General features: G+C 41.3%; 1 protein-coding gene across 1 annotated transcript in view; it reads left to right on the forward strand.

Annotated features, from left to right (window-relative positions):
- Syndig1 (synapse differentiation inducing 1) overlaps positions 1-27,113 on the forward strand; it is a 95,133-nt gene extending 68,020 nt beyond the window's left edge. The window contains exon 3 of the mRNA XM_042666536.1: positions 26,955-27,113. Within this exon, the coding sequence (XP_042522470.1) occupies positions 26,955-27,113 (159 nt within the window). The remainder of the gene's footprint in view (positions 1-26,954) is intronic.
- Positions 27,114-27,468: the final 355 nt, after the last annotated feature.

The following is a 27,468-nucleotide window of genomic DNA, read 5'->3' on the forward strand; positions in this document are numbered from 1 at the left end:
CTTATTTCCTCTTCAGAGAAGTCTCTCTTTAAGTCTTTAGCCCACTTATTAATCGGGTGGTTGTTTCTTTGAGAATTTGTTGTTGGGGGATTTAATTTTTTTGAGTTCTAAGTATATTTTAGATATGAGGCCCTTGTCTGTTGTATGGATAGTGGAGATCTTCTCCCAATCTGTGGGCTTTCTATTGATCTTGCTAGCTATGTCCTTTGCCATGCAGAAGCTCTGCAGTTTCATACAATCCTATTTATCCAACCTTTCTTTGATTTGTTGTGTTTCTGGGCCTTTATTAAGAAAATTTTGGCCTGTGTCAAGGAGCCCTAGAGTTTCTCCTGTGCCTTCTTGTAATTTGTTTGTCAGTCATAGGGCTTGAACTTTGGGCCAGGGTGGTGTCCCTCAACTCTTCAGGCCAAGGCTAGCACTCTACCACTTGAGCCACAGCACCACTTCCAAAACAACCAATTTTTAACAACAAAATGTTCTGACAGTGAACTATAGGAAACACTTTCACCAGCTTGTATTTGAGGGCAGTGTCTCACTGTCTCCAAGAAGAGGGAGAAAGGAGCCCTAAAAAGAGGGGCACCTCTCCATTTGTTAGGAAATGGAAAGACTTGGAAAACTTATATTAAGTGAAGTAAGCCAGGCCCAAAGAAACATAGGTCCCATGATTTGCCTTATTTGCAATAAATAGTATATGTCTGAGTCAAGCAGAAAAGGTCAGATAAGTTGATGTTAGGCAAAATGAACCCCAACATAAGTATTCAAATGTTTTTTCTTTCATGCGATTATTTCTAACATATTTATAAGATGATTTCTTTGTTGCTTTGTATGTCCCTCCCCTACGGTATAACTCCTGATTTCACTGTATTTGATGTTGGTATAATTTGTGGAGGGGAAGGGAAAGAACAAATTGTTTAACTAGGGATACAGGTGGACCCAATGCAACATGAGATGTACAAGTTGTTATGTCAAAAAACAAACTTTACAATTTTGGCCGGTGGAGGGAGGGGGGGAGAAGATGGGAAGGGAGGGTAAGGGGAAACAAAGGAGGAAGCAACAATGCTTGATAAGAAATGTACTCATTATCTTGCCCATGTAATTGTAACCCCTCCATATGGTATTTTCACAATAAAAAAAAGAAGGAAGAAGGGCACCTCTTGAGTATTTTTCTGCCCCATCCTGGGTACAGGCCTCCTTGTGACATAATAAATGCAATCTTCTAAAAATATTTTTTATTTTATTTATTCATTTTTTATTCTAAAGGTGGTGCACAGAGGAGTTATAGTCATATAGGTCAGGTAATAAGTAATTTCTTTTTGAACAGTGAATCAAGTGCTCACAACTGCTTGGCAGAGATGATCAGGCTGGACAAGTGTGGTCATAAAAAGTTGAAGAGGGAGCTCTTTCGTCTGGGGCAAATGTCTTTTAAATCTTGTATTTGTGTCCTGGGTATATGATGGATATGACTATATTTATGATGCTTAGATGAGAGCTGAATGACCCCCAGCCAAGAAGAAGGAAACTGAGTTGAGGAAGATGGTCACTGTTGAGGTGTCTTAGGCAGAATCAACCATCTTCCTTAAGCAGAAATTCTCTGAGCAGAAACAAGAAGAATTAGCACTAACCATAAAAAGGCACATGGAAAGCTTTCTGGCACAGCCAAGGACAGAACAGAAGTTAACCCTCTTCTGGCAGAACACCAGGAGCCATAAACTTTGAAGTCCTCAGCAAAATACTTTTCTGCAGCATTTTCTGATTGTTAGCATTGTTCAGTTCTGCCTTTCTGCCCTTCTCTGAGGACTTCAGTGGCCTCACTCAAAAGCCCATGGCATTGCAGCAGAGAATGGAAGAAATATCTGAGTGAAGAGTCATAGTCATTTACTGAGGGTAAGGGAGACCTGGACAAAACAGAGTCCAGAAGAATTTCCATTTCAGGACAGGCAATACAAGGCAGATCAATATTCATTATTCTCTACATGAGGCTATTCTGGAGCTTGAGACTTCAGTACTTCAGTACTTTTTCTTCATCACTGAATGAATACATAAAGATGGCTGACAACAGATCCTGGTATGAACGAATGGTAACAGAGCCAAGGTGACAGTGGGCCCAGAGGGGGGTTAGCACTGGGATAGACAGTGAACAATATGACTAAAGAGGTAACATCGCATGGGGCACACACTCACTATTCTCTTTCCTTAGCATGCATTAATTGCACAAAGGGGCTCATTAGTCCACACTCTTTAGTCTTCTGAATGCCCTATCAGGGCCCTTAACGGTTATCTGAAGCTGACTTCCCCACATTGACCCTCTAGACAGCAGTAAAAACTGGCCTGAATTTTGTCCCAGCTTTCATGCCTTGAAGCTTGGGTGGGAGGAGTTTGAGCCAGATTTTTCCACTCTCCGAAATCTCTACATGTGTGTAAGATGTAGACATTGCATGACCAAGAATGGTGGTCTAGAAGGTTTGTGAGAAAAGCAGTCCCTATCCTGTGCCTTGAGAATGTCTTCATGTCTGGAGCTTGCCTGTGTACAGCCAGCTCCTAGGAACATCCGAGTCAGGGACCTCACTCATGATATAGATGGAGAAAAAAAAAGGAGTCTGGTGACATTGGTGACCTCCATGCCTCAAGGCCATATGGCCACAAGGGTTCTACACAGCTTTTTGGCTCCACCCTGCTTTTTGGCTCCATAACTCATGCCCAGTACCTTTGTGATGCCAGCCAATAATCCATGGGGCAGTGACTTGGGCGGTCCTTGAAGGCTGACTTCCTGCCTGAAATAGAACCAGTACCCACAAAGCAGGAAGATGGCACATTATTCTCTTGAGAAATGAACTTCTACTTAATTGATGAACAAACCTCTGTCATCTCTCATACAATTACCATGACTTCAGAGACTGAGAAGAAGACAGGTGCTGGTGACTCACATCTATAATCTCAGTTATTCAAGAGGCTGAGATCTGAGTATCTTGGGTGAAAGCCAGCTCCAGCAGAAAAGACCATAAGACTTTCATCTCCAAATAGCCAGCAAAAAGCTAGATGTGCAGCTATGGCTTAAGTGTTAGAGCACCAGCCTTGAACTGAAAGTGCCAAGCAAGAGCTCAAGATTCTTAGTTCAAGCACCAGTGGGGGGGGGGGGGGGGCCAAGAGGAGAAGAGCTGGAAGGAAGGAGAAAAAAAAATGAGAACCACAAAGAAAAGCATTCGAGTTCTTCCAGTATTAACAGATTTTCTGTGTCATCACCATATAAATATGCCAAAGAAAGGGAGCTCTTTGCTGTTTGTGCCATGTGTGCTGTGGGAACACACAGAATCTGGGGCCCTTGCACATGTTTATAAAGCATGGAGGCATCTGAACCAAAAGTGATTTTCCAAGCTAAATACGGCCAACTACCAGCAAAAAGAAAGGAATATAATGCAGGTTTGGCAAAATCACTGTGAAGCACCATGGCAGGGAGAGCGGATGAGACTTGAGGAATAAGGGCAGCTTTGGGGAGTTGAGGTGGTATCAGTAGCAGAGATAGAAATGGAATAGCTTAGACATAGAGGAAAGTGGCCATGTCTTGGTCTCTCCATGCCATGTACTCTGTCGACCTCAAGTCTTCTCTGTACATTGAGGCAAATCATAAGTACCTGGAGTTGAAGCTGGTCTTGGACAAGCTGTATGATTACATGGGAGGTGAAGCTAATGGTGATGACACATGCGGAAACCCAATAAAGGAAGACAAAGACACAAAGGAAGGCATGGGCCCATTTGCTATCATGTGAGCGCAGATGCACACTTCATGAGATGTGTTGCAATTCACCAGAGTTGTGACTATCAGGATTACCAACATCACCAAGTAGATGGCATAATGGGAGGACCAAAATCCTTACCCACTGCCAGTTGAAGCATGAAATGTAACCACCACAGTGGAAAATCATCTGGTATCTTCTTATAAGTCTCATGTATTTCCCTCTTTCATGCCTAGATCTTTGCCCCCCCAAAAATGATCCCATGTGTCTGCCATGAACTCCACAAGGCTGTGCCTTAAACCATGAACTATGGTTCATCGTGGCTGCTCTAGAACAACTATGGAATCAGGGAAACAGCCACAGCTGTTTTGATCTAAGGGATTCTTTGAATCCAGAATAGTTTGCCTGGCAGATAAGCATGAGTCTTGCAGTTGGCGACAGCATAATCCTTCATATGGCCACACTAGCATCTCTGCTCCAAGGGTTCTGGAAGCCTTGAGCATCATCCCTCAGAACTATTGTTACCATGGTCCATTGACAACTTGGTCACCACCCTAAGTCCTCCACACTGTGAATCCTATCTCTGCATTTGCTCTTCTACAAGAACTCTGGGTTGTAGAATTTCTTATCCCAGATATAACTCTAGCAAGCAGCAGTGACATTAGTATCAGACACATTCTTTAAGAGAGATGGAGAATAGTTTAAAGGAGACAATGATCAAGATCCCTCCATAGTTCCAATCTGGAAGATGAGCTAACTTGATTGCAGATGTGAAGTAAGAGAGAGGGTTTCTGAGATCTCTGGATCACTGTGGATCATCCACAAGGTGTTACTGTTACCTAGGGTGATGATGGAACATCCAGATGATCTTCTGCTCCATGCAACATATGAGGGAAATCATGGGAATTAAGAAAGAAGCTGTAGCATAGGCAGCTTCTAATAGAAACATGGAGGAAATTAGAAAATACATACTCCAGATTCCCAGGAATGTGTCTCCCCATGTTGGAAACCAGCTCAACAGGAATGGAGACAAAACCATAGCATGCCCATGTCTGTAGATGAGCTGAAATCACCATCGGTGTGAGAACTCCACTTCCATCTGATCTTGGTTGTCTTTTGTTGTCAGTTGTGGGGCTTGATCTCTGGGCCTGGGCACTGTCCCTCAGCTCTTCAGCTCAAGGCTGGTGCTCTACCACTTGAGCCACAGTGCCACTTCCGGTTTTCTGGTAGTTTTTTGGAGATAAGAGTCTCACGGACACATAATAACAAATGTATATGATTATCAGATCCAGGTAATTGGCCTATCACACCAAATGCTTTCTGTCTCTTTTCCTATTTTGTTTGATTTTTTTTCCAAAATTGCTAGGATAATTTGAATATGCCAATGAGATTTTTATCAGAACTGTCCCAAGGACATGAGAATCTGCTCTTGTTATTTGTAGAGAATCCAGGTGAAAAGATGATAGTTTGACTGCTAGTAGTTGAGCAAGGAACAAGAGTAATGGACTCTTTTCCCTACTGTATGAAGGAGAGAGGAACTGAGAAATTGCACCATTGAGTCTCCTCATGCTGATAGAGACCTGCTCATGGATGGAAAACCATAAATAGGCTTCCAGAGACATTGTTCTCTTCCATCTGGAATAAATTTGTGAGAAGCCAAAACAGAACTTGAAAGAAACTATGGTGTTTCTGAAGGCCCTGGGGCCACTGCACTGCCCAGAGAATATGAAGTTTCCTTTTGACTTTTAGATCAGAAGAGTTGGCCTCAACCTCCACCACAACACAGGGCAGTCTTTCCCATCATTTCCAGAAGTTGTTGGTGTTCTGCTCTGTTCCTTGTCCCCCTCAGAAAAATCAGAAGTGATGAATAGATCTGTATCTAATGTGAACACGATGTGGTTGGTGCCTGCAGCAAGCTTAATGCCATTATAAATATTCATAAATGTTTAGTGAGGAAGCATGCCTGGAAATTGTCTCTCACTGGTCAAGTTTTCCAGACTTTCCAGAATATCTTTGCCTTGCACTCTGAGCAAACATTAGGATCCTAAATGCAAACATAGCCCCTCCCCCCAATCCCCAACAGCCTCAGTGGCTGCATACTGCAGTCTCCTTCCTTCTCATCAACACCCCATCCCTAAAATCCATGCTGCAGTATATGACAACTGTGGTTTCTCCACTCCTGGCAGGGTCACCAGTGCCCAGTATAAGTACAAACTCAGAGGGGAGCTGAGAAATAAATATGCATCAACGCCGACTGATTGCCAGAGATGATGTCCAAATAGGCTTTTCCGGATAAATTAGTTAGACCCCTTAAAGTTCATCCCCTTTTAAGGAAAGGACAAAAGTCAATAAGATGCCCCTATTTCACTGTGTCTAAGGATTACTCCCTGGCTCTGCACTTTAAGCATCATCAGAGAACTCCTGCGCTGTTCCAAAAACCTGTTGGATCACAGTGAGGCCCGGGAATCTGTGTTAACAACCTATCCAGGGATGGTAGAGCAGCTCACATTTTGAGACTGGCTGGACTAAAGGATGTCAAAGCACCCTGATGAAGTAGGGTCTCTGGCATTAACCTCAGTACCCAGGGGAGAACAGAGGTCAGGGAAATTGAGGACAGAAAGCATGATACCTCTATATCAAAGGCCCTCACCTCAAGTGTTGTTTAGGATTTGCCTTCCCAGTTCATCAGGATCTGCGCAGCTTCCTTGTATTCCTTTATTTTTTAGAGGAGACAGGGGCATACATACATCTCTATTCATTCATTGCTTTCTCAAGTAGAGAAAACCCACTCCTTACAAAGAGGATGAAGAGTGGATTACAAGAAAACTTTTCCATATCCCTTCTTCAAAGCTGCCTCTCCTGTGGGACCTCTTTCTTCCAAATGTGTACATATTTACATCTTGCTTTACAAATAAGAGCAAGAAAATCAGTTGCAACTTGTTTTTTTTAACAACTTGCTGGAAGGGATGAGAAGGGGAAACAAAGGAGGAGGCTACAATGCTTGATAAGAAATGTACTCATTATCTTGCCCATGTAATTGTAACCCCTCTGTACAGTATTTTCACAATAAAAAAAATGGAAAAAAACGTGTTTATGTTGGTGGTGCATACAAATTAGTATTGATATTTTCAATGATTATATGATATTTGAGTACACAATAATTTTTCCCTAAAAATGGGCATATAAATTGTTTTTAACTTCTTTTACAAACTATATCCACAAGTGAAATCCCACTGAAGTAGTCAAAAATTATTCACATGAAAAATTAGATTTTGCAAATTGTTGTCCACCTATCTGTACTAATCTATACTTCACCTAACGAAGTGTGAGTGCCTATTTTCTCTACCTATCCTCAGTGTTGAATTTTCAACAACTTGATAGATCAAAATTTGCATTTCATTTGTTATTGTAATATTAAACTTCTTAACCTATATTTGTTTATATTTTTATTCTATAAACTGCTAGTTCATAGTTTTACCTTTGTTTGGGGCTTTTACATTTATTGATTTGTAGACACTCATTATACTGCAGTTATTAGCCTGTCATCCATGAGCTTTATCAACCATAGTTTCTTCTGGTGGACTTGTCTGTCGAAGATGCCATTTGCCATACCAAGGAGTCTTAGAATCTCTTATGTGGTTGAAAGGAAAATTACACAGTTCTTCACAGCTCATGTTATCTCACTGTGCAGTGTCTTACAGTGACTTAACAGAAAGTAGAAGCAGGTGAATGAGTCATTCCCACTAGGCAGCCTTAGGAACACTCAGTCGCTCCCTGTACCTGCCCATCCCAGATGAAAAGAAAGTCTGGGGTTCCCACTGTACCTTACCATGCCAAAACCAACCATTCCAAGATATAGGAACCAAAGTCAGTAGGGACCGCTCTTGTTACCACAAGACTGTGGGACTGAAACTGCCTTCCTCTGTGATTCATGGAGAAAAGCATGGGACAGAGCCCCCTAGGTCCACACAAAACCCACAGCTCATAGAGCATCCGACTAAGGCTGGTTCTGCTTATCATTTGAAGACTTTGTAACTTGCTGCTTTTCTGAATAGCCTTTTCATTCCTTCATTGGCTTATGTAATTTCCCGCTGAGATGCTAAGTAATGGAACCTGCTGGTATGATGGAGGCCCACCAAAGACCTAGGAAAGATCACCCTCATCCCAGCCAGAATAAGGAGGGAGCTTTCTCTATGCTGAATAGGGCTTTCCTCAAAGTTTTATTTTTCCTGTTAAATATTTTAAGTTTCTAAGTTGAGAAGAAGGCAACTGAAGGAGTAACTTTAAGTTGGTTTGGTTTGGTTTGGTTTCTCTGCAGGTCCTGGTGCTTAAATTCAGGGCCTGGATGCTGTCCCTGAACTTCTTTGTGCTCAAGGCTACTGCTCTACCACTTGAGCCACAGCACCATTTCTGGCTTTTTCTGACTGGTTTATTGGAGATTACAGTCTCATGGACTTTTCTGTCTAGGCTGGCTTTGAACCACAATCCTCAGATCTCAGCCTCCTGAGTAGCTAGGATTACAGGCATAAGCCACCAGCACCCAGCTTCATGTGTTCTATTACATTCACAAAACATACAATTTTGTACATATGCCAAAGTAATTATTTACACATAACCCTTTTTATTTAGTGCGGTCTTCCCCCCCCCATCCCCTGTGTTGTACTTTAGTCTTCCTTCCTCCATAATCAGTTTCTTATATAAACAAATCTGTGCATCTCACATAATGCATCATGCCTGTATGTCTCTGAAGGGTTTGATACCATTTCATTTTCAGGAACTTAAAATGCATTTTCTGCATCTCAGTGTTTTCACTGAGAATACTTCCTGCTATTAATTCCTATTTTAGTCACCTTTCCATTATGTAATAAATACCTGAGATAACTAAGTTATAAAGAGGAAATTTTTGTTTTGGTTTAGTTTTAGAGATTTGAGGCCATGACTAAAGGGCCCATTGCTTTGGGCCTGTGGCCATATAGTACATTATGTCAGAAGCAAAGTAGAGGAGGCTTACTCATCTCATGACCAAAGGTAAGGAAGAGAAACAGGAAGAGATTGAAGTCCAAATACCCTTTCCAGAGCACAGTCCCCCTAATGATCCAACTTCCTTCCCCAAAGTCTCTCCTCTTAAATATTCCACCATTTCCCAATAGCATTACAAACTAGAGATCAAGCCTTCACTACAGGAACATTTAATGATATTCAAGGTGTATAGGAGTTTCTGTTACTGCTTTGTTTGTTTGCTTGCTTGCTTGCTTGCTTGTGATACTGGAGACTGAATTTAAGGGCTCCGCAGATCTCCATGCTGTGAGGAAGCTCAAGCCACACAGAGGCCACTTAGTACTCCAACTGACATTCTTAGTCTTCAAGTTTTGTATTTTAGCTCAAGCACTAAATATCTGAGAAAAGCTAAATTGTACCACCAAATCCACTCAAGCTCCAGGTGAATACTACTGAGAAGTCTTTCTTCTGAGCTTTACCTGGATAATTGACTCCCATAATTGTGGGAGTCAATTATCCAGTTGGTATGGTCTTAAATGAATTGTATACCTAGATACAGAGTACCCAATCACAAGAATTCCCATCACTCATTCTAGCTATTGTTCTAAAGACTGGCATATATTATGACTTTAACATTCTCAAAGACTCCATGACAGTAGTTTAGTATCTTCAGTTGATAGATGAGGAAACTGAAGCAGAGAAAGGGAAAGAAACACATCCTAAGTCATGGATTTGAAACCTGCCAGTTTCATTCTGGACAAATGTTCTTATACTAGACAACATTGGTCTTTAATCATAATTATTTCAACTGAAAGCATCTATACCTTGTTATATGTAGATAATCTGAATGGGAATGGAAGCCCATTTACCCAAACCACAAGATGAGCAGACCAAATAACTAGCTTTTCAACTATTAACTGAGAGGACCACACTTCAAGTCAGAAAAATAATGGTGCACTCTCTTCCTGTGGCTGCAGCTTCCACTGGAGCAGTTCAGCAAGGAAAAGCAGTGCGAGGTGATGGAGCTGGAACGGGAGGAAATAACAAAAAGTCACATTAAGTGACTGCCCAATATGTAAGGCAAGCTGTTAGCCTTAGACTCTCAGAGAAACAGCCCTGTGAGTGAACATATTATCTGCTGCCTCACCAACCCACAATCCTCAAGTCTACACATAAGCTGAGAGTATCAGAGGCTGGACCAGAAGAACCTGACACAGCTGACTATACCTGTAGCCATCATTTAATGTAGTCATTGAATAATCAGAGAATAGTCTTTACAGATCCAGGAACCAGAATATCCAGCTCTGGGTTTTCCTGTGGTCTGCAGAGAGGAGCTTGTTCTGACCAGCTCCAACAACAGCTAGTAGAAATGGAGGCTAGCAGAAACCAATTATCTGGGGACCTTACCTATAACCTTGGCTGTATAAGAAACTGTTGTCTACCCAGCATGCCCTGCCTCAGAAACTCTCACATCCACATTCAACCTCCACCCCAATCAAATGTGAAGCTGGATCAAAGAGGTGCCCTTTCAAATCCAGCATCTCATTTGGAAACCCCAAGTGCATTTCTAATGAATTCATGTGTGCCCCTCCAATACCAGGAGGGTCCAAAAACAGACCACAGAATGTGCACACTCTCTGTGTACCATCTCTGCTTGTACACACTGTACCACTTCAGGGGGCCCTAAATTATTCTTTTGGATCATACTTTCTGGAATCCAGTAAAAGGAAATCTCCTGTCCTTTTTGAATTTTTTCCCTAAACATACAGCAACTTGTTAGCTTGCATCTGACGATTGACACTTCATTAGAAGGTCTAATAAAAATGTCCATGCAGACACGCTTGTGATTTTTTTCATTCTAGCCTCCAACAAAGGGGCCCACGGGACTCAATAGTGGAGGAATGTGTGCACACACAGGCAGAGCACATGGTGGCACTTTCTGGATAGCACTCCATCCATTCACCTAAACAAAAATGCCATGCAAGCAGAACCCAAGAAACTTGTCCATTTTGCATACATACTGCGTCAAATTTTGGCTTAGAAGCAAGGTTCCTCTCATTAGGGACAGGACAAGTAATATTAAGGAAAATTTTCCGTGAGCCAAATTCTTTCTTTGGGGAGGGTAATGGTATCCATCTTAAGTGTAACACATGGGTTATGGTCCATAGGTCATAGGTATCTATAGTGAAATTTCTTTCTTTTCTTTCTTCCTCCTTCCTTCTTCCTCCTTTTTTTCATCCTCTTTCTCTCTCCTTCTCTCTCTCCCTCTCTGTCTCTCTCTGTGTGTCTCTGTCTCTCTGTGTGTCTCTGTCTCTGTCTCTCTTTCTCTCTGTCTCTCTGTCTCTGTCTCTCTCTCTGAACCTATCTATTTATCTCTCCATCTCTCCCTCTCTCTCCCTTTGGTGGCACCAGGCTTTGAACTCGGGACCTCCCATTGGCTTACTCAGCTGACTTGCTGTACTCCAGCCCTATGCTTCCTGGTTATTTTGGAGATGGAGTCTTACAGGATTTTCTACCCAGGCTAATTTTAAGCCATAACCTTTCAGGTCTTAGCCTCCTGAGTGCTAGGATTATAGGCACAGATCACTGATACACAGTCAAAAGGCATTTTCCAATAAAAAGTTGAAAGTGTTCCTCACATGCAGCTGGCCAGGAATTGGGAGGAGGGAAGCCAAAGACATTTAGATGCATTTCAAAAAATAATCTCAGTTTACATGAACAGCCAAATTGGAGCCTAGTTCTGAAGGGATGTAGCCTTTTTTACCTGAGAAGCAAACCTCAGATACAAATAATGAGATTCATGTAAGGGATCCCCACGGAAAGTGAAGGACAGACTGAGAAATTGTTGTGTTAGTTGAATCAGGCAAGAAATTGTAGACCAGGAGTCTTAAACAGAATATATCTCTTTCTCATAGTTCTGGAGGCTAGAAGTCTGAGACCAGGGCAACATCCTGAGGTTCTGGTCAGCACCCTCTTTTGGGTTACAAACAGACAGATACCTTTTTTCCGTGTCTTCCCATAACACAGAGACATTGCTTGTATTTTTTGAGAGAGTTGAATGGAGATTTTAAACTTAGGGACTCAGACTTTCTAGGCAGGTGTTCTACAACTTAAGCATTAACTTTACCCTTTCTTGCATTAGTTATTTTTCATATAGGATATTACATTCTTGCCATCATACCTGGCTTATTGAGGAGATGATAGTTTGTACTTTCTCTCTGGGCTGGACTTGACCCATAATCATCCAAGATCTCTACCTTCCAAGTAGCTAAGATTACAAGCATGAGCTACTGCACTGGTGTCCTCTTCTTATAAAAGGTTCCACTCTCATGATCCCTTATCAACCCATTTACCCTTTGAACACCACTTACTCTCTTCCTCCTACCATCCCACTGAGGAATAAGCTTCAACATATGAATCTGAGAGGAGACATTTGGTCCATAACAGTTCGGCCCTGGAGGATAAAGAGGTCCCTCTCTTAAAGCTGACATTTCTAATTAAAAGAACATGTTTGATCTCAGAGGTTCTCCTTAAGATATATCCCTGAATCATCAGGGCTCTAAGAACACACAGAATATGTGACATGTTCCTAGTAAACGCTGGGACCACCTCACTATTATTTCACATGACTGTAAAATAAATTCTGCCACCAGAATCCCTCTTTGCCTCCATATCATCACACATTTTGGTTAATTCAGAACAGGAATTCATGTGGCAGGAAAACAGACAAATTTCAGATCCGAGAAGGGGGGGAGGAAGTAGCAGGGCACAGGGCCAGCTGCAGACTCTGCTGCCAATCAGAAAGCAGTGAGAATCCATGAGGAGACCAGATGGCCAGGAGTAAGCCCAGCACCTGTGTGGCATGGCTATTTGCCAGCTGCAGATGCAATATGATTTTAAGAAATTCTCATCCAACTGCACCTTTGCTAAGCAATACATCATAAGTAAAATGTTCAGAATGAGCATCCAAACCAAGTAGTACAACATCACAGATGCCAAAGCTACTGGAGCCAGCCTTAATTTCCATAGCCAGTCAACACTGCAGTGCTAACAGCTGGCAGAGGCCCACATCTGCAGCATGTATCACTGTTACATTCACATTATTGCTATACTGTTTGGATTCATGGTGAAAAGAAACTGATTTACTCCAGTATTTTGAATGTAAATGCAAAAAATATAAGAATCTGTGAAGACCTTCAATTCATTAAATGAATGTTGTTTACTAACTCTGTTAAGTATTGAAGGTTTAAAAGTTAGCAAAAAGTTGTTCTCTGCTTTATCGGTTGTCTAGCTGTGAACTGAAACTTAATGTAGCAAGTGGCATGAACAAAAATGTCACAGTTGTATGAAGGCATGGTGCAGAGAAGCATGACCAGTAGCAGGAGCTAAGCAAGCCTTCCGTACATATTTGCACTGAGATTGAGAGATGTCTATTGAGAAGATGGCTGGTGGCCACTACAGACTGAGAGTACGCATCTAGTAAGGCTGGAGCAAAAAGAACAAGGAAGGACAGAGAGACAGATGAGATCAGATCATGAAGGTCTTAGAGCTCTACCTCCTCCTCCTCCCCCAACCCACAGTTGGGACAGTCTCAAGAAGGAGGAGTTTGTGGAAAGGAAGCATTCATGTGATATGTAGTTTTCCCCCATGTTCTCTTTTCCTTTTCCAAGCTAGCGAGCATGAATGAAGGCATGAGATAGATGACTTGATTATCAAAGAAAAGTCTGCATACAGGCAAAATGTGCCATCTTGAGAGATCACTGGGAAGTAAGGAAGGACTGGCTTTGAAGGAACCATACCCTAGAGGAATGACAGGCTTGGCTTTGGACTTAAAGTCATTATTGAGGTCTAAATGAAGATAGCACTTCATATATATGTTGATGGGCTGCAGTTATGAACAAGAAGTTTCTTATATATGGGTGGTAGTTGAATCTGTTGGTGTTGATAAGTAGCTAGTAGTAAAATGGGAGATACAAAGAACTTAGAACTGAACTTTTTGTGGGTTCTTCCAACATATGTTCTGAAGGCCCACTGTACTGTCTTTATATGCATTTAGTTTTATTTTTGTTATGTCTTCTCAGGACTCCATGAAGGACTTAAATGTAAAGATACATATCCATCTTAGTTTGGATAATCCCCAGTCATTACCACTTTGAATATTGTTTCTGGCTCACCCTTTCCATTCCACCCTTCTGGGGTTACTATTGGTTGCATGTTGGATCCTCTCTTCCTATCAGCTATACTGGTGTAGCATTTTTCATCCCTGTATCATTCTATGCTTTCCTAGTTAATTCTTTTGCATTTGTCTTCTAGTACACAATATTTTCTCAGGTTCCTCCTAGTAAATGATCCACTCTGTAACCCATTACCTGGGCGGGAGGAGTTGTTTGTTCATTTACTTACTTTCACTTCTGAAATTTCTAATTGTATTTTTCCAAGTCCAGATTTTTCATTTTTAGTATGGCTTTTTTTATTTTGAATTTATATGATTTCTTAATCACTGAGATTATTTCAGTTACTTTAAGCCCTGAGATTATCTTGGATCACTACAATACTTTATGAGACTTCTTTATCTCTGCTCTTATGGAACTCTATATCTAAAAGACATTGAATTATTTTGAAATACCTTACTTATGGAAATAATAACTCTTTTTTGAGTGACATAGCAACTGACTAACCTCTTGTGTCATTTCTTCCAGTACAGCTGATCATTTCCTGTCTTGAATCTCTCTAGAACCATGAAAATTTTCCCTGATAGAAACCCATGAGCTTTAGCTTGTGAACTTGTCATTATCCTTAGGGACTATCTTTGAATTTTCTTTTGCTTGAGTGTGGAATCCATTTGTATTTTAATTTCTCAGTAGGACTCTTCTGTTATGCATATAATAAACTCAGAGCCCACACTAAGATTAATTTGGCCTTGGAGTTTGACAGTTCACTCAAGTCCAGGATAAACACAGAGATTATTCTGGGTTCTCAAGCCTGGAAGAGGAGGTTTTAGTCCCTTGCTTAGATAAGACATTTTAAGGCTAGTGAACTTAATAACAGCCTCTTCCCTGGTTAAACACCATATCCTTTTATCTCTCAGAGCATCAGAAATTCAACCACAGCCTCTGGACCTGTCTCTTAAAAGCAAATTACCAGTGGAGGCTTGATGGTTTCTGTGCCTTCCCAGTTGAAAGCATCACACTGGCCATCCCAGTTTGCCACCTTGCTGGAATGCAAGACATATTCTTTCACAGATAAATACCAGTGACAGTAACCAAGGTGAATTACTCTAAAGTAAGTAGAGATTCGAAAATGCAATCAAAAGTGTAATTCATGCTTCCCAGCACCACACAGTTATCTTTGGTGTATTCTGTGCACCAGACATGAGCTCCCTCACATCAGCTAGGCTTCTTGGCCATAATTCCTACTAAACCAGAGTGAGGCAGCATGCACAAGCACAAGAACAGCAGATATGACTTAGAAGAGCAAGTTCCACTCTCAGAACTTATTACACCTGTCACCATGTGTCTTTCCCAACATCCATTTCCTTGCCAAAGCATGTCATCCTGACCACCCTCCAGGGTGGTTATAAAATTGATCTTATACAAAGTGAACCATTCATATAACACTCCATGGATTCCTTCTAGGAGATATCACGTTTTTTAACAAAAAGATTCAGGTTTTTGAGCTGCTTTAGAAATAAACAATATGTCCAATCAGACTTTCCATCAAAGGTGTCTCTAGTGTGGCTTTCTGCATTTGGTTCATCCAGAACTGGGCAGCTGGACCGTCATTAGCTTCATTATTTATATGAGCAGCACCATGGAGCCAATGAAACAAGTTGTTTTGGCCCACATCCTGTTCATAATTTTTTAAACTTGTATTCTAGAAGATTCAGCCCTGTGTATTTATAAATTCTCCAGGTGATAAAATGCTCTGCTCTCCACTGTAAGCATTGAGTGTCAGGATTCAGAAGGCTAGTGCAGCCTGCCTAGGAAGGATTAGCATCCTTAAAAGATGCTATTGTCAACTGTAATCAGTTTGAGTTTTATATTTAAATTCACTTGTACATAATATGAAAACAACCATGTATTCCTTTAACCTGCTATATATCTTGTACTTCTTAAAGTTCATGCATGCCTGGCTCCAGACACCAGTGAGTTATGTGAGCCTGCCATTCTACTTGCATTCTACTATTTTTTGTCCGTGTAATTCCTATACATATTTGATTTTATTAGTGTTTCCGTATCACTCTAGCTGCTTCATATTAGTTCATATGTGTTTGTTCAAAAGACCAACATGGCTGAATTTGCCTAATTTTGCTACTCTGTAAAATAGAGAAGTTGAGGCTTTCATGTCCCCACTATCAACTTGCGACTGTGACAGGGTAAACTAAAGTAAAAATTTATTTCTTAGTCAAAAAGGGGATAGGGAAAAAGATTGTGGATTAAGTGGTAGAATTTCATCCCACTAAGAGCATTATCTAAATATCCAAAAGTTGCAAGCAGGCAACCCTGCTCCCAGAGTTACAAAAGATAAAAGAAAAGCCCATGAAAACTGTTTCTGATGAAATATGCAAAAAGAAAAAATTGACTTGTGTTTTCAATTACTATTTAAAAAATTTTGAGATCTTTTTTCTTTTTTAATTGTGAATATACTGTACAGAGGGGTTACAATTACATGAGCAAGATAATGAGAATTTCTTTGTTGCTTTGTATGTCCCTCCCCGATGGTATAACTCCTGTTTTCACTGTATTTGATGTTGGTATAATTTGGAGAGGGGAAGGGAAAAAACAAATTGTTTAAATAGGGATACAGGTGAACCCACTGCAACAATGCGATGTACAAGACGTTATGTCGATTATTATTAAAAATTATTAATGCATGTTAATTACATATATTGAGTTTAACAATGATTCACATTCATTCATTTATCATGCTTGGAGTTATTTTGTTTTTGGTGCTATGGGGGATCAAACTTGTTTGCTAGGCAAATATCGTGCCACTTGAACTATGACTCTAGTTCTTTTCTTTTTTTAGTTTGTTTTTCAGGAAGGGCTTTACACTTTTCCCAGGCCAACTTCAGACTGTTATTCTCCTACCTCCACTTCTTTAGTAAATAAGAATACAGGCATTCCTCACCATACCCAGCTCTAGAATTGTTTTGACATGTAACAAAGTAAATTTATTTGGTCACACAAAATAGGAGATTAGAAGACAATGAGCATTTCTAGGCAAAGGCTCCACAGCTAGGGCAGCCAAATAGAAGATGAGTCACTGGAAGAAGGTGACTATCACTACATTGATTCCTTGACCAGCTTAGCACCTGTGTCCTCTCCCCTGTCCTTCTGGTCCCAGGGACTCACTGTAACCAGAAGCCCCACAGCACAAAGGACATTTCAAGTCTTTCTTGGATTTCATGTGTGGTGCCTTAGAACAGCAAGCACCAAGCCTGGTGTGCTATCATACAAGATACAGACATACTGCAGAACTCAGAAGGTGTAAGTGACACCATGTTGGGCTCTCCAGAGCAGCCCAGTCACCAGCTATCCATAACATGTCCTCAGTTAATGCTATTTGAAGTAGAAGAATCTGGTCTGAATCCCCAACTGATCTAACCTGAATTTCTGACCCAAAACTAATGAGCTATAACAAAATGGTTCTGGTTCATACAACTAAGTCATTTGTTACAGTAGTTAACCTCTCCCTACAGGGAAGTTCAATGAAAAGTGAAGCTTGGTAAGGTAACTCAGTCCTCAGACTTTATCCTGGAAACAGGTGATTGATGAGGAAACCAGGCAGAGTCTAATGAATGAATGGGAAAGAACTTGTCTGTGGGGAGAGGAAGGGAAATAACATAATGCTGAAACAAGGATACAGGTTGACCCATTGTAACAATGAGATGTACAAGACACTATGTTGAAAATGAACTTTATAACTTTGAGGAGTGGGGGGCAGGGAGGAGTTGGGGAAGTGTGGAGGGAAGAGATGGTAGGGAAAAAACAAAGGAGGGGGTAACAATGCTCAACTGTAAATGTACTCATTACCTTACTCATGTAATTGTAACCCCTCTATACAGTATCTTTACAATAAAAAAAAATTTTTTAAGGAATAAAGAAAAAAAAGAACTAATGACTGGGGACTTCTCCCTTCAAGCAAAATGAATAGTGAGATCCCTGGTTGTTGTTTACAGTTAACTTCTGCTGCCTAGAACCCTCTTACACTTTGTTTTCAGTTACTGTGTTCACAGAGGACCATTCACTGAAAGTATTCATTAAGGACTGTTCACAGAGTTCCTTTACTGTGCTAGTTCCCCTGTTTCCTTCTAGCTGTGGCCCCTCCCATCACCACAGTAACCTACAGAAGAGAAAAAGGTTTCACTACATTATGCCCTAAGACCAGGTCCAGCCCTCAGCTCCTCTTGGTTAGTCCTAATTCCAATAAAGTTACCCTTTTCTTCTATTTTTTTCTTTATTTGTCGGCTGTGGGGCTTGAACTCTGGGCCTGAGCACTGTCCCTCAGCTCTTCAGCTCAAGGAGAGCTCTTTACCACTTAAGCCATAACACCACTTCATACCCCTTTCTTTAGTAGTCTAAAGTGACATTTATCAGTTAGATTATAGAGATAAGGAAAATAATGGAAACATCACAAAGCAATGCTTTAGACACAGAGCAGATGATGTCAACACCACATCCTCATATCTTAATGCTCAAAATTCTTATTGCATAGACCTGTGACTCTGCTGGAAAGCTACCTGTGCTCACAGCAGAGTACTTGCCACAGCAGAGTACAGAGAATATGGGAAAGTTAGCTTATAGAAGTAGCTGGCATACTCAATAGGAAATGTACTCATTACCTTACTCATGTAATTGTAACCCCTCTGTACAGTATCTTTACAATAAAAATATATATTAAAAAACTAAAGTAAAAAGTTAAAAATAAAAAATAAAAAAGAAGTAGCTAGCCAGCAGTGATGGAAGAATTGTGGCTATTTACTAGGTTCCTGGCTCATTGAGGAAAACACTTTGTAATACTTCTCCAGTCTATAGTGTGACCAATACACCTGTCCTTGTCCATTAACCTGTCTTGCACTGGCTCCTTTGCTTCCCTGCATCGTTCCCCCATTCCCACCTTACTACCTTGTGAATGACCTTCCTGGGATTATTTTCAAGTTAGTTGCTTGCCCTGTATCCTTGTCTCAGGATCATTTGAGGAGGGTCCCAGTCTGAGGTGGATTGACATTTAGAATAAAAGGGTAGATCTCCAGTGATGTATCTAGAACACTTCTATTATCTCAAGTTCTTCCAAAATCTTTATGGAAAATAAAAAGATAAATTGTAAGAATCTAATGGAACAAGAGACTAGACATAGAGCAGCAGTAAACATAGATGACAGAACATTGTAGAGGAAGTGAGCAGATGGAGGAGTGGCAATATATAAAGCAGAGCAGCTGAATCTGAAAGCCTTTCATAAAAATACTAGTGAAAAGCAGGCAGTCTGCTCTATCATTGCCACAGACACAAAACTGAGAGGCTCCAAACGCTTGACAAGACCCAGAGAAAGCACTGACATGGTGTCAATGTTTTTGGCCCAGTTGGGGAATAAAATACTCCAGTCTTGTCATGCTGCTCTACAGTTTAGCAGCAAACATTCCTTCATCCCAGCCGGAGACAGGTATTTACTCCAAAGAAATTCACTAAGGATGCCTCTAGTCTTGACAACCCATGTCCAATAGTATAGGCAGGGTGGGAGGTAAGATACAAACTCAAAACCTCAAAATGACAAACAGGGAGGCTAAGCCCCTCCGCCCTAATGTAGTGCCTTACTCCTTCAGTATCTTATCCAGACAAGTTCGAGGATTTGTTCCTGGGAAAACTGAATAACCCTAGCCTTCTTGGGCTGCCATGTCAAAATAACAGTGACCAATTAGTTTAACCATCAGAAATATATTTACTCACAGTTCTAGAGTCTGGTTCTGACAGTACCAGCTCCCTCCTTGACTTTCAGATAATGCTTTCCTGCTGTAACTACACATGGCACCTCTGTGGTGTGGTGTGTGTATGCGCGCGCGTGCACACACGCGCCCACACACACATGCGTGCTACTATCTTCTTCTTATAAGGACATCAGTCATTTGTATTAAGGATTAATCTAACATTCCCACATTAACAAACATGTCTCCATGTTCAGTCACATTTAAGGAGCTAGAGTTTAGGAATTTTAAAATTCAGAATTTTAGAGCAGCACAGTTACAGCATTATTAACAGTCCCCAAAGAAAAGACCACTATATGCTATTATGCAGAAACTAACAAATGAAAAAGTCAGCTTGATACCTGATCAATACTATAGGAAATCTCCTAGTCCCATATGTATATGCAGAGCATCAAATTGGACCTTTGCTTCTCTTAAACATTAAGTAACAGTGATTACTTGAAATTTGAGAAAATCTTCAACCTGAGAGGAAAAAATGAGACTTGAACAAATGCAAGAGGATCCAGGGAGATGTTTGCATATAGATTCAATGTAGGAATAGAAAGTATCATCTTTTAAAAAACTCTATTCAATTAATAGTTTTGAGAGATGAGAAGTTAAACCAATTTTCAGAAGTAAAACTAGGACCCTTTGTAAAAACAAAAAAACAATTCAGCAGTGAGGAAGCAAAAGGAGACTGTGGAAAACAATGGAACACTCAAAACAAAATCTCATCGACAGGTTAAAGGATTTCCCATAAAATGTGCAAAAAGCAAGAGGTAGATAATTGTACAAGTGAAACACGTGAAGTATTAATACAAAGACTGAACAAAAGGATTTTCTCACCAACATATAAGAACACTAGAGATAAAAGGTGTTTCTCAAAAGCTAGAGATAGGGAGCAGTAAACAGAGTACCATAAGGATGATGATAAACCCTTGAGAGTTTTATGAGAAGAGTATGATGCGTGATTGTGAGAATTCCAGAGAAACATATGGTTCCTATGTGGAATTCTATACCTAGCCAAACTATCAATTGAGTATGGGAATAGAATCTGGCCATTTATAGACCTACAAAGCCTCAAACACTCATACACTTGATTTTTGAGGAGTTTGGAGAATATGTGTTGCAGTTGCAGGGACAATTCTTCCTGAAATGAGGCCCAGGATAGAGGAAATAAGAACCATAACATAGAAGGGGAGGACATGGAATTCCTAAGGTAAGATTAGTGAACTGCATGAAGAGGAACCATTTTTGATGGAACAGGGCAGGAAGCACCAGGAAGATGCTCTCCAGAAAACAAAGTTTAATATATTTCTGGTATGTCTGATGGAATTGTGAAAGATTGTATTGACAGAGTGTGTGTATGTGTGTGTGTGTGTGTGTCACCGAAAATAATCCATGAAGCAGATGAAGAACTATAGCAATTGAGGCCAGAAGAAAAAATACAATAACAATAGCAATGAAGCCTGAATTATATGCTAAAAAACTGACTCAAAAAAAAGGCTTTGGTGACCACTCATAGGAGCATGAGAAAGGGGATGAGGTAAAGCACAGGGAGTTTGTAAGAAACCTATTAGACATAACAGTAGCTGGTCAATAATAACCAGTAATAAGTCCAAACATAAAAATTAAATCATGACATTTTTATAAGGTGTTTTAAGACCCAGAGAGACTTGCTAATTGAGTTCAAAACTTTGACTTTAGAGGAAATCTTCAGAAACAAAGAAATATCCAAGATGGCTTTGCTCATATATTTTATAAAACTCTGTGTGTATTACTTTGATTATAGCAACTATATTAAAAATGAACATAGACATGTACTTTTTAAAAAAAAATTTTGGCCAGTTGTGGGGCTTGGACTCTGGGCCTGGGCGCTGTCCTTCTGGCTCTTCAGCTCAAGGCTGGTGCTCTACCACTTGAGCCACAGTGCCACTTCTGGCTTTTTCTGCTTATGTGGTGCTGAGGAATCAAACCCAGGGCCTTATGCATGCAAGGCAAGCACTCTACCACTGAACCATCTTCCCAGCCCAATAGACATGTACTATATCAGTAATTCCACTCCTAACTGAATAGCCAACAGAATTAAGTGTATATGTTCGCAAGGAAAATCACACTAGAATATTCATAGTCCTATCCACTAAAGCCTCAAACTAGAAACCATTGAAATGCATTTGAGCAAGTGAGTACTATAAAAGGCAATGTATTGTCACAATAACACACTACACTAGGACATAAATGGTGCATCACTTTGCATAATGAGGATGAATCTCACAGGGAGGGGGAGGGAGTTTCTGTTGACCTCTGTTGACCTAGCGTTCCAAAGCATGGGATGCTGATCTGGGCTGCTGTAGCATTGTGGTTCCTACTGGGAAAAGTGATAGCAAGAGGCGTCTGGATTGTTACAAGGCTCTGTTCTCTGTGTGAGTGCTGGTTACTTGGTGTCTACACCTTGTCAGGGTTCACAAGGAGATGGACTGTGTACTTTATGAATGCTACACTTTATATAAAACTTCATGCATATACACATACACAGAGCCCCTGACTTACAGTAGTTCAACTTAATATTTTATCAACAGTGATGGCAAAGTATTTACCTTTAGTAGAAAACATATTTCAAATTTTGAATTTGAATCTTTTCCTAGACCCATGAAAAGAGGTGCTGACCTTTCTAGATTGGACAAGTGATAGTGAAGAACCCTAGCTCCCAGTCAGCCACACTGACACAACCCACAGCAGTGTGCTGTGCTGCTATTCGGCAGGTTAGGTTTATTCAGAGCATTTTCCACTTGTGAATGCATTTTCCCTTTGTATTTTATATCCCTATTGAAAGGCAAAGCACATATGTATGTACATATATGTGTTTGTATACATTTGTATATGTGTACATACATATATATATGTATGTAATATAAATATGTGTGCATTTATACATATATATGGTTTGTGTGTGTCTTTCCATTCTGTTTATTCAGATTTTTAGATGGAGTTGCAGTCAGCCTCTTCTCAATACTTTATCATTGCTCAGCAACTGTCAGATGGTAATAAATAATGGAAATAACCTTTGCAATAATGCAAAGAAATGTAATCTAGCCAGACAGATATTGGTACTAGAAGAAAAGTGGGCATAAAGTATCCTCAGTGCTATCAATTTCCAGAGAAGCAATTCAAGTAGCATTGGTGTCTTGCAGAGGCCTGTTGTAAATCTCAACAAGAAAGTGACCAGCAATGGCATCTCCACAAAGGTCGTTATGTTGTTCCTGACCAGGCTCCTCTCCATGAAGAGAGCGAGAATGTTGGTGGATGAGGTGGAATGTGGATGCATTCCCCTAAGGATAGTGACTGTAACTAAAGCAGAACAGCAAAGCTGTTCTGTAAAAATCATGACTTTTCCCCCCAAAACCTCAAATACTGAGTTAGTTTTCCAGACAAAGATTAACAACATTGGCCACAGCTTGTCAGAAACTCAATCTAGAACTACTGGAAATGTTAACCCAAAAATCACTGGCCAATTAAGAGACAAGAGCTCTGGCACTTTGGGCAGGGGACTAGAATTTGGCAAAGAGGACCAAGACCTATAGTCCTGACCATCATTGCGTTGTCATGGTGTAGAAGCCACCTAAGGTTGGCTCAGATTTGATTCTGCTCTGGCAAAGGAGGTCCTAAGTGAACATCCTATGTATACTTCTGGTTTAATGATCAACCTTCTAGGAGCTTTTTGACCAAGTTTTCCAAGGGTTTCTTTGTTTGGTCTGCCCAGAAGCATACTTAAGCTACAGTGAGGAGAGGTGGTCCATCTGGGAGGTGGCTCTGGGTATGACTGGAGACAAGCAAGGCCATGACACAGCAGCAGGAAAGGGCCAGCCTGGATAACCTAGGCCGGTGAGCCTTGAGGCTGTGAAGAGATACCCTAAGGAGTTAGAGAAAAATGCTAAGGACTAATGCTACCAAGGACTAAAGTCCCCCAAACCCAGGCATCAGAGGACACTGAGGTTCCCTACAACTCAGCCCCAAGTCAGTTCTGCTTACCAGTGCTCCCAAATCCCTACAACAGAAATTGAGAGACACCACGAGTGATTATTCTTATTTTCATCGACAAAGTATGGGAATTGCGTGTTTTTCAATAGAGTATGAACACACACATGCACACACATACACACACCCCTGCATAAAGTGATCCAGAGGCTTCCAGGCTAGGTGCCTGGTGATAAAGAGCCAGCAAATCAGACTGCCAAGGGGAACTGTATATAAGCTTCAGAGAAGCTGCTGCAAGCAAGTGTTCAACTCATACAGATATAAATCGTGTTGTCATGTCATGCCTACAGGGTAATCTGTAGTTAGATTTCTTGGGGATGCTTATTGAGCATTCACTTATGCCACAGAGTTTCATGTGGAAGCCTGGGTGGGGAGAAGCCTAAGCTCCCAGTTTGGATGGATAAGCATATAACATCTGCTCATACCTGAGATCCTTATCCCTAGGAAGTGCCAGTGGTTCTATTCCTTTGTTTTCCCCTCCACTAACACAGTGAGAAACTGGGATCAAGGACTGTTTGCAGAATTTACTGTGCTATCTTCTCGTAACAATACATTTCCACTCAGTTTCACCTTCAATGTGTGCAGTTCACAAACTCGGAGAGCCAGGTTAAGAACCTCTGCCCTCATGCCTAGTAAGAAAACACACTGAGTCTGAATCTATAGTCCACAAGTGGCTAGGATGGAATCTTCCTTCCCATTTGCACCATCCTCCCAAAGGGATGAGCAAGCTGTAATGTAGGCACAGTCACTTGTTTTCTGAAATGAAGGGATGCTGTCAAATCATCTTCTTTTAGCCATGGCATGCATAACACCTGTGCCTATGGGAGCATAGAACATAGGAACTGTTTCCATGAAATGTGGGCACCAAACATCCTTGCTGAAGAGAAGCCCACGTGTTAACCTTTAACTGCTGATTTTTACTATCCCCATGGCAATTCCTGAATGGCACATTTCCTGGATCTTCATATCAGAAGCCTCAGAAGTATGCCTAAAAATGCAAACTGATCGGTCCCCCCAGTGTAAACTAGGAGAATGAAAGAATGTGCATGATCCTCAGATACATTGGCTTCAGAGTGAGCATTCTGGCACTATATGTGCCTAGAACCCTCAGTATCAGACTGGAACTTAGCTCAAAAAATGGGCAGGATCCCTCTTCTCCAAACACCCCTAGAAAAGTCAGAAGTGGGGACATTGGAAATAGCTGATCTTGTAGAGCTTATGTACTAGGTCATTCATCAGTAGCTATTAACCTCCAACCCTCATGCCTGACCCCTGTACTAGCCCAGACCCCAGGGAGACCATAGTTAATGAAGGATTTGTAGACCTGGCTTCAAAAGTCAGCACACATGTTGATGCTGTTGAGACAGAGAAGTTGCATTCAGGAGCATTCAGGGTCCTGATCAGCTAAAGGGGCCTCTACTCTCCTTGGAACTGGAGCTTCCTTCCTTTTGCCTCCTTTCCCCCAGCTTTGCCTTCAGAGAGGAGGACTGAGCTAAGGATGGGGATACTGGCAGTAACTACAGTAAAGCCACACTTCTGATGATCAACACTGTTTGGAGTTAATGCCAGGAAGGGCAATTACAGTAAATTATATTATAGGACACTGGGGTGTTTGGGAGTGCTATTAGATAAAATGAAGCTCAGCTAATTATGAGTTAATTAATTAATTACTGTTGTCCTAGAAGACATCTCATTTTGCATTCCCTCAACTCTGCTTCATCAAAAAAAAACTCATCCCCAGTGAGCGCTAAAGCACAGTTCCAAGGCAAAAAAAAGGAGTGGAAAGAAACCTAGCCTTCAAGACTTAGAAGTTAGGAACAAGAGAAGGGGGCCGGTGGAAGATGAAAGTCCCTTCTGAACACATCACAGAGTCAGGAGATTGTAGAAGAGGAAAATCTACTTCATGAGATCTCTGAGTCTGATTCGCTATGGTTCATGGCACAGTGTGGGTGTAGAACTTACCTTCCCATGCCTGCTTAAAAATTGCAGAAATATCACACACAGACAACCTATGAAAATTAAGTCCAATAAGAGAATCTGGTTTTTCAGATATACCCACTGAGAGCAAGTTAGAACATTCCCCAAATCCTTCAATCCTGACCTTAGAGGCCCCTCAATTGGCTGGGGGTTAGCCCTCTTCAGCATCACACACAAACTCCTGAGCACCACAGCCTTGGTAGCATCTTATTCTATCTCCCAAGTGAGCTTGTTTGACTTGGATCATCTGTCCATATGGCTAAGTCTGAATCACACAACAGCCCCCACACTAACACAATGCAGGTGCATGTGTGTCACAGCAAGGAGTCTTCCAGCCGGCAGAGTCTAAACAGATAAGTACTTATTCTTCACATAATGAATTTTAGGGTAGGAACTTACCACTGCCCCAAGGAAGGTAGGAACTTGGAAGGGAGGAGTAATGTGTCATGTCAACTGTGAAAGAAAAGGGTTTGGAATGGGCTTAAGAGTCTGCCAAAAAATACCAAACCTGACACACCATCCAACCTCCATGTTCCTATCAACCTTGTGGACTCAAGAATGTGAATCTTATTTACCCTAAACCTTGTTACAAACAGAGCGTTCAAAAGCACAAGGAAGTGATCTTACCTGAAGTTATTTTGCCAGTGAGTGAGTTTTATCAAGTCTAGTCATGGCAGGGTGAGGAAACAGGAAACAGATGGTACTATGGCTCTGTGATGACCTAACCCTGAAGACCAGAGTCTTAAGTATTCTGGGATCCCTTTAATAATCTCATATCCTCCTTTCCTCTCTTGGAAATAAAGCTATAATTTCTTTCCCCACACCTCTACTGGGAAGTGGAGATTTAAAAAGATAAGTGTGAGCCCACAGTACAAAGTGTTATTCACATGAAAAACAAATCTGTATTTGATAGGAAGGATGGGCAGAGGGAGGCACTGCAGGGGCACAGCCTCACCCCTACCTGAGAACCCAGATCCCACCTTGATGATACTTGCTCAGCTACTCCAAGACTTGTTTTCCCAGAATAAAACTTAGTCCTTTCCTGCCTCGCTACATGGGGAACAAACGACAAACACTGACATATTCCTTCTTTGCAGGTTGGAGAACTACCCAGGGATTGTGTGGCGGGGGGAGACGTTTTCTCTAGAATCAGCCAAAGTTAAAGGTTGGGATGGAGCCACAGTCGAATCTTCCACGCTTTGATCCTTCCCACTTGCTCACTGTCACTTTCTTTTCCTTCTTTAATTCTGCAGACTAACAAAGCCGTGGCCAAAGGGGACTTCCATCAGGCCAGCACCAGTTCCCGGAGGGCCCTGTTCCTGGCTGTGCTGTCCATCACCATCGGAACTGGCATCTACGTGGGTGTGGCTGTTGCCCTCATCGCCTACCTCTCCAAGAACAACCATCTATGAGCTTCCTGCAGGCAGGCACGGAGGGGAGGAACCCAGGCCAGATCTGTGGGAACAGAGAAGGTAGAGCTGGCCAGGGGTAGACACACCTGTGTGATACTCTATAGTGAAAGCAATTGCAGAACGACTCCACGATGCCCTGGAATTTTCTACCCCTGGATTCCTCTTGTTTTTATCCTTCCATTTCATTTTCACAGCACAGTTAGAGCACCAGGCAGATGGGCACTGCTAATTCTTCCAAATGGGAGTTCCAAAGAACCCAGCCCACGAGGCTGTCTCTGGATGGATTCTGGTGAATTTAATGACAATGCAGCTCTCTCTGCAGCCTGCCAACCTGGAATGCCACTGCATTAGCAAT

The sequence above is a fragment of the Dipodomys spectabilis genome, unplaced genomic scaffold (assembly GCF_019054845.1).
Source record: "Dipodomys spectabilis isolate Male_0828 unplaced genomic scaffold, ASM1905484v1 ptg000365l, whole genome shotgun sequence".
Taxonomy (NCBI): Eukaryota; Metazoa; Chordata; class Mammalia; order Rodentia; family Heteromyidae; genus Dipodomys; species Dipodomys spectabilis.